We start from the raw sequence: 14,630 nt of genomic DNA on the forward strand, positions 1-14,630 counted from the left end.
GGATAAAAAAACATCAGCCCCGGCGCCACGTTTCACCGACATGTACGAAACTCAATAGGCATGTATAATGTGCCGGGGCGTACAGAAAAGCCTCTTGGACCCATACCTCAAATCCCACAGGAAGTCGGCTATTTTCATTTAAAATTTGCACTTTTGGCAGCCATTTTGTGGTCATTTTGACTCTTTGGGCTTGTTTTAGAACTAACTGCTCCTAGGGAATTTATCAGATCTGCTTCAAAATTGGTCAGTACAGTCAAAACATGGTGCTGAATGAACGCCTTATATTTTGTGACTGTACGTTGAAGGGCGTGTCCGTGGCGTGCCCTCAAAGTTGGCCATTTAGAACAAATGTCACTGTGATGTCATTTTTGCATTTCAGGGCTTTTATTTGAATGATCCCCTCCTACAGCTTCTATCGGATCTTCTTCAAAATTGGGCAGTCCAGTCACAACATGGGGCTGAATGAACGCAATATATTTGGTGACTGTACGTTGAAGGGCGTGTCCGTGGCGTGCCCTCAAAGTTGGCCATTTAGAACAAATGTCACACTGTGATGTCATTTTGGCCTTTCAGGGCTTCTATTTGAATGATTTCCTCTGACACGTTCTAACAGATCTTCTTCAAAATTGGTCAGTACAGTCAAAACATGGTGCTGAATGAACGCCTTATATTTTGTGACTGTACGTTGAAGGGCGTGTCCGTGGCGTGCCCTCAAAGTTCGCCATTTTGAACAAATGTCACACTGTGATGTCATTTTGGCCTTTCAGGGCTTCTATTTGAATGACCTCCTCCTACAGGTTCTATCGGATCTTCTTCAAAATTGGGCAGTACAGTCACAACATGGTGCTGAATGAATGCATATCATTTTGTGACTGTACGTTGAACGGCGTGTCCGTGGCGTGCCCTCAAAGTTGGCCATTTTGAAGTCTGTGGTCTTGTATTTGAACAAACAAACTCCTAGAGAATTTATCAGATCGGCTTCAAAACTTGACGGGACTCTTGAATAATCTTGCTGATTACAAGTTGTGCTATTTATGACTGTACGTTGAAGGGCGTGTCCCAGGTGTCTCGTCAAAGTTGCACATTTTGAATTCTGTGGTCTTTTTTTTCAAAGTGATGAAACACAAACACCCCTCCGCTCCCACTAGCCACATCTACAAACCATATTTCCTAGGGAGTATTGTTCGTGGAGCATAGTGGGAAACCGCTGGAAGTCACTTATTAAATTGCAAGATAAATAGGGGACTTATCAAATCGTCTTCAAAATTGGATAGTCTTATAAAAACAATGTGTACATGAAGAACTGAGCTATTTGTGACTGTACGTCAAACTGCGTGCCACTGACCCCTTGTCGAATTCTGATGATTTTCCATTAAGCGGTACTCGTAACTTCAGTGTGCAATGTCCAATTTCCAATAAACTTCATATATTCTGTAACAGTCTCGCCCTGAACGCGTCCTCATAACATCAGCCTACGTATTACAGTCCCGCCCTGAACCTGTCTACGTGACAAGATTCAGATAAAGTGAAAGCACAGCATACTGGCAACAGGAAGGAAGCGCTGCGTGGCGATACGGAGCTGATTTGGAGCAGATTTACGTGACGTATTCGCGTTGCGGTCCGCGCTTGTTGCGACGGCACGCGGCGTGGCCTCGGCGCACCCCGACCGCACGTGACGCGTTTGCGGCGCGCCCCGACGAGCGCCGGGTGCGAGGTCCCGCCCAACGCTGCTTGCAGCTTTAATTGTAATTGATTTTGTTGATTGCCAGCCCAGGTCAATACCGTGTTTCAGGACACATCACAACAGATTATGTGCTCGAGAACACATTTACAAAGATATTGCACTTTTGTGTTGGTGTGTGTGTCTAGATACGTGTGTGTTTGTGTGGAGAGTGTGTGTGGTTAGAGGGCAGCTTGGTGAATTAGTATGAGTGAAAGTGTTGGCCAATAATTTCAGTTATAATGAACAGGGAGAGAAGCCAATGATGAGAAATCATTTATTCATAAACAAAAGAGAGGATGAGATGGAACAACCTGTTTTGAATTTAAAAATTGCTAAATTATCCAAACCCAGACTACCGTCACCTCGCCACTCTGCTGCTGTTGATGGTAATCCAGCTTGTCATAATCATCAGCCACTTTGGACTAAATGGAGCATTGAATTGTTGGAGAAATTATGTGCAGGAGACTCTCTCATTTTGCCCTGTCGTTATTGTCAGAGCATGTAGATAATGTTCTTTGATTGTAAATAAACACAATAAACTATAATTAATGGTAACATGAGCTAATGATGATTTTCTGGTGTGTGTGTGTGGGGGGGGGGATATGAGGCTTTGGCAAAAGGACTGCACAATGTATATCACTCAGGATATCGAGTTCTTCATTCAATATGGATATTCCAAATAACACAGTACGGGTACCACAGTGTACTTTAGGTAGGAATAATGAGTGCCAGGTGAAGTAGCTGCAGTCTGAAAAGGCTTTGAGCATTTTGGAACATAGACACGCTTCCCAAAATCACAGAGCGGAATAGCGTGAAGAGCCTAAAGTGACTCAGGGCTGAGCAGATATTGTAGTAGTACAAGGTTGTGAATCGGCAACTTTGGTCCTGGTTTTCTTGAAATAACTGAAAAAACTGCCATGGTGGTTAGAAAAGGACATTTATTTAAAAAGGAAACTTAACTTGTTGCTACAGCTTTCTGAAAGAAAAGTCCTCATCTGAGTGAACTAAATAGAAAATAAATGCTTGAATCTTTGGCTTTTTTGTCACTTTATCAAAGATTGGGCTTTTGAGGGTTTTTCTGTTTTAAATAACTTTACAACTAAGGTAGTCAGTCACAGAACGATGATCAGGAGGGCAGATGAAGAAAAACCAGCAGTTCAGCCAGAACAGATTCAGATTCAGATTAACCTCATCCTGCAATCATAGATTTGTTGGCCACTTGAGGGCAGCAGAAACAAGCAGTAAACAATATATTAGCACCTTTTAGGTTGATATGGCAAACATGTTAGCAAACAGTTGTCTGTTTATGTTACACACTTGAATAGGGGAAGACATACCTTGAGTTAGAAACAACAGGCACTGCTCAGCTGTCAAGTCAGTATATTTAATGACTGAGACGCTGGCCAAGAGCTCCCCCTACAGCTGTATAATGGAAGTGCAGGAGTCACTACAATGATTGAATTTGTGGAAAAGTTGTGGTGATAAGACAAAATTGCAAGGTCGGGAATCCACGGGGATTGGTATAATTTGCGTTAATTATTGCAATTGCAACATTGCTACTTCCGGCAAGAACCGAATATTGAGTCGTTCACCTGATGAATGGGTGTCCAATATTTAGTATTTTAGCTCTGTTCTGGTCTCCATCAACTCCTGAGGAAAATATCACCAGCTAGTCAGTAACTGTCCATCTGCCGCTTAAAGCTGGGCAGGTAGCATGCAGTGGAGTTGTTAAAGCTGTTTTGGCGGAAACAGCTTCTGTCTGTAAGAACCACACTGACGAGGCCCAAAACAATAAAATTGCAGATGGAAACCAAAACAGAGCTGAAAGAAGCTAAAAAGCAAAGAATAGAAGGGAACTACAGAGTTTGGTGATAATTCTCTGTGGGGTCATTTCTCTCACAAAAAGTCATTTGGAGTGAACATAAAAAAATATTGATTATAGCAGCTTTAAAGACTTTATTTGGAGATAAAAATGAAAGTTAGTGCACTGTAAATGTAACAAAATGCAACAATCCCTTATTGCTCAGCAAAAGTCTGTGTGAGCAAACTGCAGTACGTACAGAGGGTCAAATTTGAAACAGGAAGTTGTTTGTAAACTGATATTTAAGCCAACCTTGGGGTTTGTGTAAAATCTGTATGATTGTCTGCTTGTATTTCTTGCTCTGACAGATTTTATTGAACCATTGTTGCCACTGAATAGACTCTACAATGTATATAATGTATTTTATTTTGTGTGGCTAAGTTTAATGTTGTGATTATCAAAATAATGACTACTACTAAAAAACAAAACTACTATAAAAAGACCATAGTTATGATAAACTATCCCATAAAGACTAAATACAAAACTTGGAACATGAAAATAGTATGTAGGTCTGTGTAAGAATAGCAGATTCTAGAAATTAATATTTTATTCTTGTTGAATGTCAGTCATCTCCTGCGGAATTAACCCAGTTGAGTATTTTATGGTAATATATTTTTCCCTGTTGGTTGGCAGTCATGCAGAATATTATGGCTTCTTTCACCAGACTGCACAAGGGGAAGGATCATCCAACAGGCTCTTAATATTCAGTCAGTCTTTAAGAGAGATTTCACACACACACACACACACACACACACACACACACACACACACACACACACACACACACACACACAGACTGTGCCAAACAATGCAGCACAGAGATAAGTGTTAAGGGGTAAAGGCATCACTTACACAGGTAAAGTGATGAAAGAGAAAAAAAAAGGTGTTAAACCACAAAAAGAGTTTAGTGCAGGTGGTGCAGAAGAGGAGAAGATAGAATAAAAGAGAAGACAAGGGAAGAGGAGGAGGAGAGGGAGAAGAGAGTTTAAACCCAAGGATGAGAAGAGATGTGATAAAAGAGTGAAGTGTTCCACGAGAGCAGCAGAGGAGATAAAAAGAGCGGAGAGGTGGAAAGAAAAAGCCAGAGTGGATTTGGGTTAAGTGCTATCTCGGTGAGCAGAGTAGTTCTTGTACTGACAAGACGCCGGCCACATCAAACGACGCGTGCTGCAGCGCTGGATTGGCACACACACTCATACACACACTTCCCCCGTCTCCCTCATGTACAGTACAGTAGCTATCTTGTGGTGACAGTGCAAGCCAGCAGTTGTCATCCATAAATCCTCCGTATTAGTGAAGCTACTGTAGCCTGAATACTCACTGAGGAGTCAGTACGGGCCTAATCTGGACAGAGGCTGAGGAAAACAGGGAATTAAAGGATGGGAAAATGATGGGGAAAGGGAAGTATAGGAGAAAAGATGAGGGGAAAGAAGAGGAGAGAGAGGAAGAATCACAGTATGGTGACAGAACAGGAGGAAAGTTGAAAAGAGAGAACCAAATGAAGACAATGGAAGGAGAAAAGGGATATGAAGAGGATGATGAGATTAGAAGGAGGATAGAGAAAAGGTATAGAGAGAAAGGGTTGGAAAAAGGCAACAAAAGAGAGATTGCAAAAATAGCCAGAAAGCTCAGAGAAGACAAAGGAAAGACATGAGGCGAAACAGAGCAAAAAAGGAGAGTTGAACGCAAGTTGAATAGAGAGATTGTTGCGTAAGGAAAGTGAGAGAAAAGGAGGAGGAAGAAGAGAAGGGGTAGTCAGCGAGAGTAGCAGGATGAAAAGAAGCCAACATAGAGCGAGATGCTGAGCCAAATCATGAGATGGGAAGAGAAAACTTGCAGAAGAAGTTGAAACAGAGATGTGGAGCGAGGGGAGGCATGGAGAGCGGAGATGAAGTGAAGCAGAGGATTGGGCAGTGAGTATTTACTCATCTACCAGGAATCCCTGCTAGCTTTCACCGCTGCTAATCCTGGGAAGAGTCATCCTTTCTCAAACTGGGGCGTCAAGCTGCGCCTGCATCGCTCCAACCCAGATAATTCCAGTTCATACTGGGCCTCCAGTTAAAAGACTTTTCTAGTTCAAGCTCCCTACAGAGTCGGTAGATTACTGAAGTTCATACTTCAAATTAGACCCTTTTAAAAGCATCTTTGAATTAAGCTCCATGAGGTGAGAACACGTTAAGTATAGTTTTTTAAGGGATTTCTGTAATTTTCTGGAGCTGCTGGGGTCATTTTTTTTTTACCGAGGCTTCAGTGAGTCAGACTATTTACTGCAGCTAAATGTTGTTGCTAAGCAGTAGTCGCCAAAGTTCTGCCAAATGGCTGGACTTGCATTTCCTACCTGGCAAGAAGCTTATGCAAGGACCTATTGGGGGCACGATGATGGTGTAACTCTTAACTCTAGAGGCAGATAAATGGCTCTGGTTTGTGTGACATACTATACGTGGGTATACTCTCTGTAAGTTAAGGGCAGAGTTAAAGCCTCTAGCCAGGGTTCCTACAATGTTTGCGCAATCGGGAGAAGAAGTCTAATGGGTTTCATAGAGAGTGTGAAATGTTGTGCTCTCGTACGGTGGTAAACAAGAACAGACGTGGCGGTTTGTGAAGGGTAATTTATATCCGAGACCCTCATGTTCTGTCAGCATCCACAGCTATTGGAGCTTTTATGTCCATATTCATTAATCATAGTAGCTGTCTCTGGAATTGCCTCCAACTTACAGACCTTGACATGCATTCACAGAATAAAACAGGGTCATAGTTGGCTCATTGGTTTTTTAAAAAAATAAGTTTTCTATTATAATTCAGTGTGTGTGAGTGTGTGTGTTCATTGACATGCAATGCAAAGATCAAGGTATTCAAGGCAATTTTCACCTGGTTATTGGTACCCTGTCTGCCAACTCAATTCACCTACTATCAAGCACACACAAAAATGATACCAGAGTAATCATCTACCAGCTCTGTCACAGACTTAAATTATTCATAGATTCTTATTGTGTGCTGTAATTATACCGTTTCATCCTATGCATTTTGAGTATCTGATAGGTGGCGATTACTCAAGAAAAGGAGTGAGCAAAATGTAAAACTGCAAAGTGCTGCATTGTGTCTCTGCAGAATGATCACACAGCATCATAAGATCTGGTGATTAAAAGTTCAATACGTTGTCCTTGTTTGACAACTTGAGACTGGATCCTGTTTTTTTGGCTTCTGACATTAACTTGTGAGGTAATGCCGTGACTAAAATTTGAAGGATGTTTGGCAGCAAGGTTAAGTTTGGCTGAAATTATTTTTTGGAAAGAGATGAAACTTTTCTCTTTACTTTGATAATTTATTTAAATAGAGAAAAAGTATAAAACCTGCGTGTGTCAATTATATATGTACTAGGTTATAAATGTGCCAGCATACTCAATATACTAAAGAAAACTTAATCTATGGTTTATCAAACATTTTTGACCCATGTTGACCTGACCTGAACCACTGGCTTCTAAACGGACCCACTAACATTTCTGCCTACAACATTATAATACAATAATGCAACTTGGGAAATACAGTGCTCTCTGATTATTGCCTGAATGGGATTTTCCATTGAGAAAGATGGAAGTCTGTTCTCATCACCGAGTGAAAATCCTGCACAGTGCCCCTCAGGTTTGTCTACATCATATCACCCATTTTTTTCTCTACTCAGTTTCTCCATAATGGCTGATGTACAGTCTTTACATGTCAGCACTCTATAAACATTCATATCCTGCCATTAACTGACAGATCAGCGTCAATTTTTGTAGCTTGTCACATCGCTAATGTGGGTCAGCAGTTAAGTTGAGGGGTCTTTCAAAGTTTATTAGAGCTTAAAGGGATGTAGTTCATTAATATTATTCCCCAGATGACTCCAGGCACAGTAGCTGGATGTTATACTCTGATTCTTTATTCATATAGACAGCAGCAAAGTTGGTTCCTACATGCATCCAGAGAAGAAAATTACTGATTTCTGTGTCCCAAAGGTCTTATTAAATTACAAAACTGTCACATTGTCCTTTTAATTGGAGTCAGAAATATCTTAAAATTTTTAATACTTTTAAGAACATTGATGGAGCTCTAAATGATTGCAAATAAACTGTGATTTATTTTTAAACCAGTTTATTCAGTTTCTCATTATAAAAGTACTAAAATAAAACAATATATTAGTCTTGCATGACCCAATCTAAAAGCAAAGTTAGTTTTACTGTATCAGATTATGAGTAATTTCTGTTCTTTAAGACTTTTTTAGTTTGACATGTTTTTAAAGAGTGCTGACAGGTAACTTTACATTGGCAGTGTCATCAGATTTGTGGATGACAGTGTTTACTCATTTATAGAAACTTAGTAGAAACATATTAAGTGTTATTTGTACGTAAACTAACATAGATTAATGGTTGAAATGGTGATATGTTTCGCAGACATAAAGGTTATGTCAGCGATTTCATCTGAGGTGAATTCGTAGTATTCCATAATACTACATTTCTCTATTGCTGATGTCCTTTCTTTGTCTGTCTCTCCGCAGATTATAAACAGTCAAATTATCTTCTGCTTTCTACCACCTTTTGGTTCTACAAAATATCCTGTCTCAGACACACACACAGTCACCATTTTTAACAGGTCACTGCAGTTTTCCTTGACAAAAGAAAGTACTGTGAGCTGCTGAGGATGCTACTGTAAACCAATCATTTCTCCGTGATATTGTATAGATCAGAAATGAACACTCAAAAATTGGCACAGGCAAAGACATCTGCCTTTTTTCTTACTTCTCTTCACCGGTCTGTAACATAAATTTATATCATTCCTCCTCATATCAGTTTTCCATTGAATCAATCTTATAGAGAATTTGACTGGAAATAGTTTCTTCTAAATCTCTCCATTTTTAAGCCTTTTTCATGCTGTTTTGAGCTGAAGCAAACTGAAGCTGAGCTGTATGCCATGCTGACTTGCTTTATGCGTTGCTCTCATGGATACAGGAATTTCAAAATTGAAATTCACTCAGCTCTTTCTCTGTCCTTCTGTCCATCCATTTATTCATTTCCTCTTTGAGCTGTTTTGATGTGTCGCCTTCTGGGGCAGGTTTTGTGGTGTCTCTGGGTTTAACTGACTGGGTATCATGTTAACACACTGGTGACTGGGATTAATTAATATAATTTTCATTCAACAACATATTATTTATTTCGAATCATTCCCCATGCTATTGAAGCTGACTTGTGGTTAATTGTTTTTCAGTTCCAGCTCCGAGGAGGCTGCGTTTTAAAGTGCTGAGCTCAAGCAAACTCCTTGTTTCATGGAAGGAACCCAAAGGAGACTTTGACAGCTATCTATTCCTCTACAACAGTATACCAGGTAGGATCATTTTGCTGTATAGACACACACAGAACACGCTCACGTAGAGAAAATACTTCTATGCCAAAGAAAAGTGGGACCTAACTTTGAAATTTTGTGGGAAGGATCCCATTATGACTTGGATTTTCTATCTGTCAGGAAGGATTATGTAATTTACTTCTTATCAAAGCTCCTTTGAAGGGATCAAACTCCTGAGAGACGTGGGGGACTCAAAGTTTGTCTTGCACCTCTGCCAAGTTTGAGACAAAGTAATGTTTTTGCTGCGTACATGCAGCCTGTCAGCAGATTTTAAAATGGAACTGATAGAACAGTAGGACCTACACTGGCTCGTGATGGAGTTCAATCCAGGACAGACCAAACACAAAGGCCGCCATATAGCTGTCATTCATCCAGCATTAAAGTGTATTATCACCATACGGCTGTGTGGACATGACGGACGCCTAACATCCTGCTTTTATCCTGCATCTGTCCGTAGTCGATCATTGCACAGACACAGGGCATGACCTCGTCTCTTTCTGGGCACAGTGTAGTCAGTAATCACCCTAATTACCCCTGACGTCTCCTTCATCATGTAATCACAGTGCACCTTCCTTCACAGCCATACATCTTCTTCACATCAATTCCTTAACTATTACTGCGCCGCTGCTTCCATTTGTTCCGTATTAATGATGCTGTGCTCAACACTGCAGACAATTCTTTCGCAGCCGCTGTAAAAATGAATAAGTAGGACTGAATAAGCACTCTGTAACATAAAACTTGTTTCTCGCAAACAACACTTTGCAAGAAACGCCTCGTCTGACAATTTCTTGCTGCCTCCGACAGCTGAAAAGAGAACAAAAACTGAAATTTATGGCCACTTCCTTTCAGGGAGGAGGTGCAGCAGTAGCTCACTGGCATTCAGCAAATGCAGTAAAAACTTGGACCTTCCCAGTGTCCTTACTGTATCCGTAATACAGCTTTATTCGATAATAAGGAGGGATGAGGGCACAAATACCTGTCCAGTGTACGAAGTCCAGTCTCTTCTGTCTCTTAGTCCGTCTGAGTCGGATGAGGTGAACAGCACCCATGGTGAAGCTTGTTAACACTGGCTGTAGACCATTTTAGATCACAAAAGGAGCTGTCAGAGTGGCAGCTATCCTGTCGGCTCAACATAATATCCCTTTTTTTCTTCCCTCAGAGCTTTTCTAAAAAGGACCAACTGGATAAGTATTAAGGTTTTGGAAGCAGATGACTCATTTTTGCCAACAGAAATGCCTAGCTGTCAATTCTTCATCATTAATTCTTATATTCTTTAAAACATTGTCCCCTGTCATTTCCCCCATTATCAGCTTTTGTCCTTGTGGATAATGTAATCCAAGTCTCACTGCATCAAAATGGTTTAACTCTACCCTGTGCTTCTCTGTCCAGTGACTTTATTCCCTATTATATGACAGTGCATGAATTAAACTAAAATAAGCATTTATTGGAAGTCTGTTCAATAGCCTGCCAACAATTCTGAATTTCAAATAGTGTGGGTTGTGTCTGTGTGTACTTGCGTATCTGTGTTATTTATCAGTGCCAGATGTCTATATTTACTCTCTCAAATCTCAGCAGAGATGACGCCAAACCCGGCAGAAAAAAAGTTCAGTTTTTACTGTATACAACTGCAACCTATTGTTACACTGATACTGCAGCCAATTAGGGGAATCGTTTGGGTTATGGAAAGTGTATTTGCTTTTCAAGCACTGGAAGGTATAAAAAGTGGTGTGAGACACAAGCTGAGGTTTAAAACAGGTTGTAGTATTTAAAGCAGTGACAGTACATAGTATTTATAGTAGCAATACAGAATAATATGAATAGTTACTGCGGCCGACGCATTAGACAGAGAAAGGACAGTGGTGTTGTTCTGCGCAGTTACACATCTTGTGATGAAGTTTGTGCAGCCAATCAGAGTGAGGCTTTACCATGACAGCGGGGGCAGGTGGGGTTACCATGGTATTCACTCAGGCTCGTTCAACCTTTGCGAGTAGCTAAGTTAGCTTGAGTTAACGGGTAATTATGGGTGGATCCAAAAAAAGCACAAAAAACAAACAAACAAAAAACAGCAGGTCAACATCAGTGGTGGAACAAACAAAGTGAGAGTGAGAACAGGTAGACCCGTGAGGTCCCATAGGCTGGCTCGAGAATCACTCTTTAACAGAGGTAGAGCGAATAAACAGACCTAAGTTACATTTGCTAAACTCAACCAGCTAGTCCTCATCATTAAACTAATTTATCATGTAAAACCGATAATAATGTTAATGTTAACCGATAATGCAAAAATAACTCTCCTGAGACAGGATAATTCTTAGCTTTGTGTTGCTCGTCCAAGTAGGTTTTCTAGTGGGGTACGCCACACGCCTCATTACTGCCCCCTGAGGCCGGGGAGCAGAAGACACCTGTAGTGGCTGTTTTTTACACAAAGTAGACAAGAGGAAACAATGAGCCCATCCTACACTCTAAAACAGACTTCGACAAGCGACACAAAGGTTGGATTTATATTTTATAGAAAGTATTTTCAAAAGGCATTTTACGCTTCTACAAAAGAAAAGATTTCAAGGATGAGGACTAACTGGTTGCTTTGGCAAATGTGCGTCTGGTTGGCACCTCCATTAAAGAGCAGCACAGCAGGGGACTTTTGAGGTGTCTCTCCCGGCTGCCAATGTCAGTAACTGATGCTAAAAATGTTAATAATACAGTGAGTCCCAGGACTGAAATAGCATTAATAGACCAACGTTTTACTCTGAAAATTGAGGAGTGTAACTAACTGAAACCATGATATTTGGTGGCCTGGAGGTCTGAGATATTTTTAACAAGAGAAAAGGTGGAGAGAGTAGTGCTGAGAGGTTACAGATTTCTGAATAAGTATGTATTGTATAACTGATCAGACTAGTGAAACCACATTGTGTTCTTGGGTGGGCTAGAGATTATGGCCGTCAGGAAACAGCAAAAATGTATAAACAATACCACAGGTATTGTTTATACATTTTTGCTGTTTCCTTTAAATGAATTTTTGGCCACTATAGGAGAAACACAACATGACTGTGTGTCCTTTCTGATAATTGTACCAGGCCTGTTTTGCATTTGTGATGAAGCATTCATGTTAAGCAGAATGAAGTTTCTGCCAACCTTTTATATTTGTTCTGGTTTAAAATGATTGTGACAACAGTTTTAAAAACAAGTCAAGCATTAGTTGTTTGTCGTAGTTTTCCAAAATCTTCTTAATTAATCTTAATAAGGGGAGATGATGATTTTAATGGGTTTTCCACGATTGAGTCAGCCCACAAACTGCAAGCTGTTTTGGATATCACGGAAACAAATCTGATCAACTTTAGACTTTTAACTAATTTAAAGGATTAGTTCAACATTTTGGGAAGTATGCTTATTTGAAAAGCTTAATGCCACTCATGTCCTGGGCCTGAAGTTGACCGTAAAGATGGGCAAGAAAGGGAATAAGGGTATTCTCCAAAAAGTATACACCTCACACTTCACATGTCACGCAAGTGAAGTGTAAATAATAATGCCCAGTCCTTTCCATTAGACTAAACAGGTGATTGCAGGTGAACTTTTTGATCCATTGCTGTTCTCACCTAATACATTCAGTCAGTCAGTCAAGGAGAGATCTATGGAAAAGACTGTAAAAAAGTATTAAGAAGGGTGTTTGTCCCTGAGAAAACTGAGGGTTTCTGTGTACTCAGTGTGCAACAGTTATCATATGGTGTCCCAGTGACTTAAAGCCCAGGTTGATTAACAGTAGTTTGGTTCCCTTGCACAGACCAAGGTTCTGGTTTGTGCAGTGAACACTGATTCATGCAGTTACCTCACCTGACCTGCTGTCCCCTTCAGTAGGATTTATCGTCCTTCCCCTAAAGGTGTCATTAATCATCACTCTGCAGGCACAGGGGACAGAAGAGCTGAGGAAGCGCACGCACCTTATTGATGTCTGAATTGATTGCAGGGTCAAAATTGAAATGGGGGTGATAATGTGACCTGTTGGTCTGATGGGGATTAACTGCTAAAGAGAGGACACAAGTGCACGCAAGCTTGTTTCTTGGTGAGGCTTGACAATCTATTTTTGGGACAAATTGTATTTTCCTGACCTCAAAACTTAAAAGACGCTAATCTTTATTTTCTCTCAAAGCTTCACCCACTAGCCCCTGAAGAAACAACAACAAAATTAACTTTGGACCCACAAAATGCCTTCGTTTTATCTTTTTTTGGTGAAGATACCTCACAAAGACACACACAAACAAATCCACTATGAAATAAGCTATTTCAACCTTGAACGTAATGTTTGCCTGCCTTCAGAATGGAGAATATTAATAAGCTCCTCTGCTGAATTAACATCACATTGGCTCAGTCATGAGAATACTAATATTTTGCTTCCAAGCAACTGAATATAGCAACAAGAAATGAAATACACTGAATCAAAACATCCATGAGACTAACCTTTGCCCCGTCTGTCTCTTCTTCTTTCCTCCCTCTCTGTCAGGTGGTCAGCGGAGGGAAATCATAGTATCGAGATCTGACACTAAAGTGTTGATAACAGACTACAACCCCTCTAAGGACTACACTGTCAGTGTCATCGCTGTCAGTGGCACTGAGCAGAGCAGACCACTTCAGGGCAGACATAAAGGTGCGTTTATGCATTTCTCTTCTCTCTTCTACTCTGTTGTTCTGTACACTGTTATGTCTTTACTGCTCCTCTGTTTTACCTGACACTATACGACTATACTCTCAAATCTTTCTTACCTTCTTCTTGTCTCCTCTCCTCTCGTTTCCTCTCATTTCCTTTCCTTTGTTACGCTATAGTGAACTCCTCTTTCTTATTTCCTCCCCTCTCATCTTCACCCTCTCTTCATGTCTCCTGTCCTTGTTTCCTTTCCTCTTTTTCTCTCTCCAGTTTCCTCTTCTCTCCTCTTGTTTCTCCTTGTTTTCTCTTATTTCCTCTCCTCTCCTCTCCTCTCCTCTCTTTTCCACCTGTTTTCTCTTGTTTTCTCCAGTTTTCTCTCCTTTCTTTTCATCCCCCAACCCACTCTCTGCTTCCTCCCTTCCTCTCTCCTCTCATTTCCTTTCCTCTGCTGTCGTTTCCTCTCCTCTCTGAAAATCTGTACTCATCTTTGTTCTGATGTGCTATACTCTCTTTACCATAGTCTGCTCTATTTTAATCAGTTCTCTACTGTAATCTAAGTATTGAAGTATATGCTTTCCTTATTGGCTTATGTAAACCCACATAGAGAAGGGACTCTCTAAAATACCTTTTTTTTAATTCTATGCATGGGATTTTGTTAAATTGATGATTAATCTGTGTCATTTGCTACAGCTGAAAGAGGTGAGAGTGGCGGAGGAGACAAGACTGAGCCCCAGACGCTGACTGAGTCAGTTGTACCTCCTGAGGATGCAAATGAGATCTCTGGAGGTAGGACAAACGCAACGTTTCCAGGAGAGGAGGCCATATACAAATCCTGTGCTCACACGAATGTTTAAATAAAATGAATTGCACTGAGTAGGACTCTGCTTAAAGAGTCCTCCAGTCAGTTGCCATAGTGATGTTTGGAGGTGGGGAAAAACAGTTGTTGGTGTGGCGTTAAACACCAGCTCCATAGATCGGAAAACCAAAAATATAAGTACATGTCCAGTTGGATCCGACTGTGCGGCGTTTCCCCCATGCAG

The 14,630-nt window shown here is 40.7% G+C and overlaps 1 protein-coding gene and 1 long non-coding RNA gene across 2 annotated transcripts in view; both read left to right on the top strand.

The window, feature by feature from the left end:
* The window catches only part of LOC127367415 (uncharacterized), a 31,001-nt gene extending 29,250 nt beyond the window's left edge, over positions 1–1,751 (top strand). Inside the window, exon 3 of the long non-coding RNA XR_007885468.1 lies at positions 1,064–1,751. This is a non-coding gene — a long non-coding RNA (uncharacterized LOC127367415). The remainder of the gene's footprint in view (positions 1–1,063) is intronic.
* A 5,399-nt stretch (positions 1,752–7,150) lies between these two features.
* LOC127367349 (collagen alpha-1(XIV) chain-like) overlaps positions 7,151–14,630 on the top strand; it is a 111,641-nt gene continuing 104,161 nt past the window's right edge. Inside the window, exons 1-4 of the mRNA XM_051407111.1 lie at positions 7,151–7,223; positions 8,823–8,939; positions 13,450–13,593; positions 14,281–14,376. Coding sequence (XP_051263071.1) covers positions 7,151–7,223; positions 8,823–8,939; positions 13,450–13,593; positions 14,281–14,376 — 430 coding nt within the window. The remainder of the gene's footprint in view (positions 7,224–8,822; positions 8,940–13,449; positions 13,594–14,280; positions 14,377–14,630) is intronic.

The sequence above is a fragment of the Dicentrarchus labrax genome, unplaced genomic scaffold, assembly GCF_905237075.1.
Source record: "Dicentrarchus labrax unplaced genomic scaffold, dlabrax2021, whole genome shotgun sequence".
Lineage (NCBI taxonomy): Eukaryota > Metazoa > Chordata > Actinopteri > Moronidae > Dicentrarchus > Dicentrarchus labrax.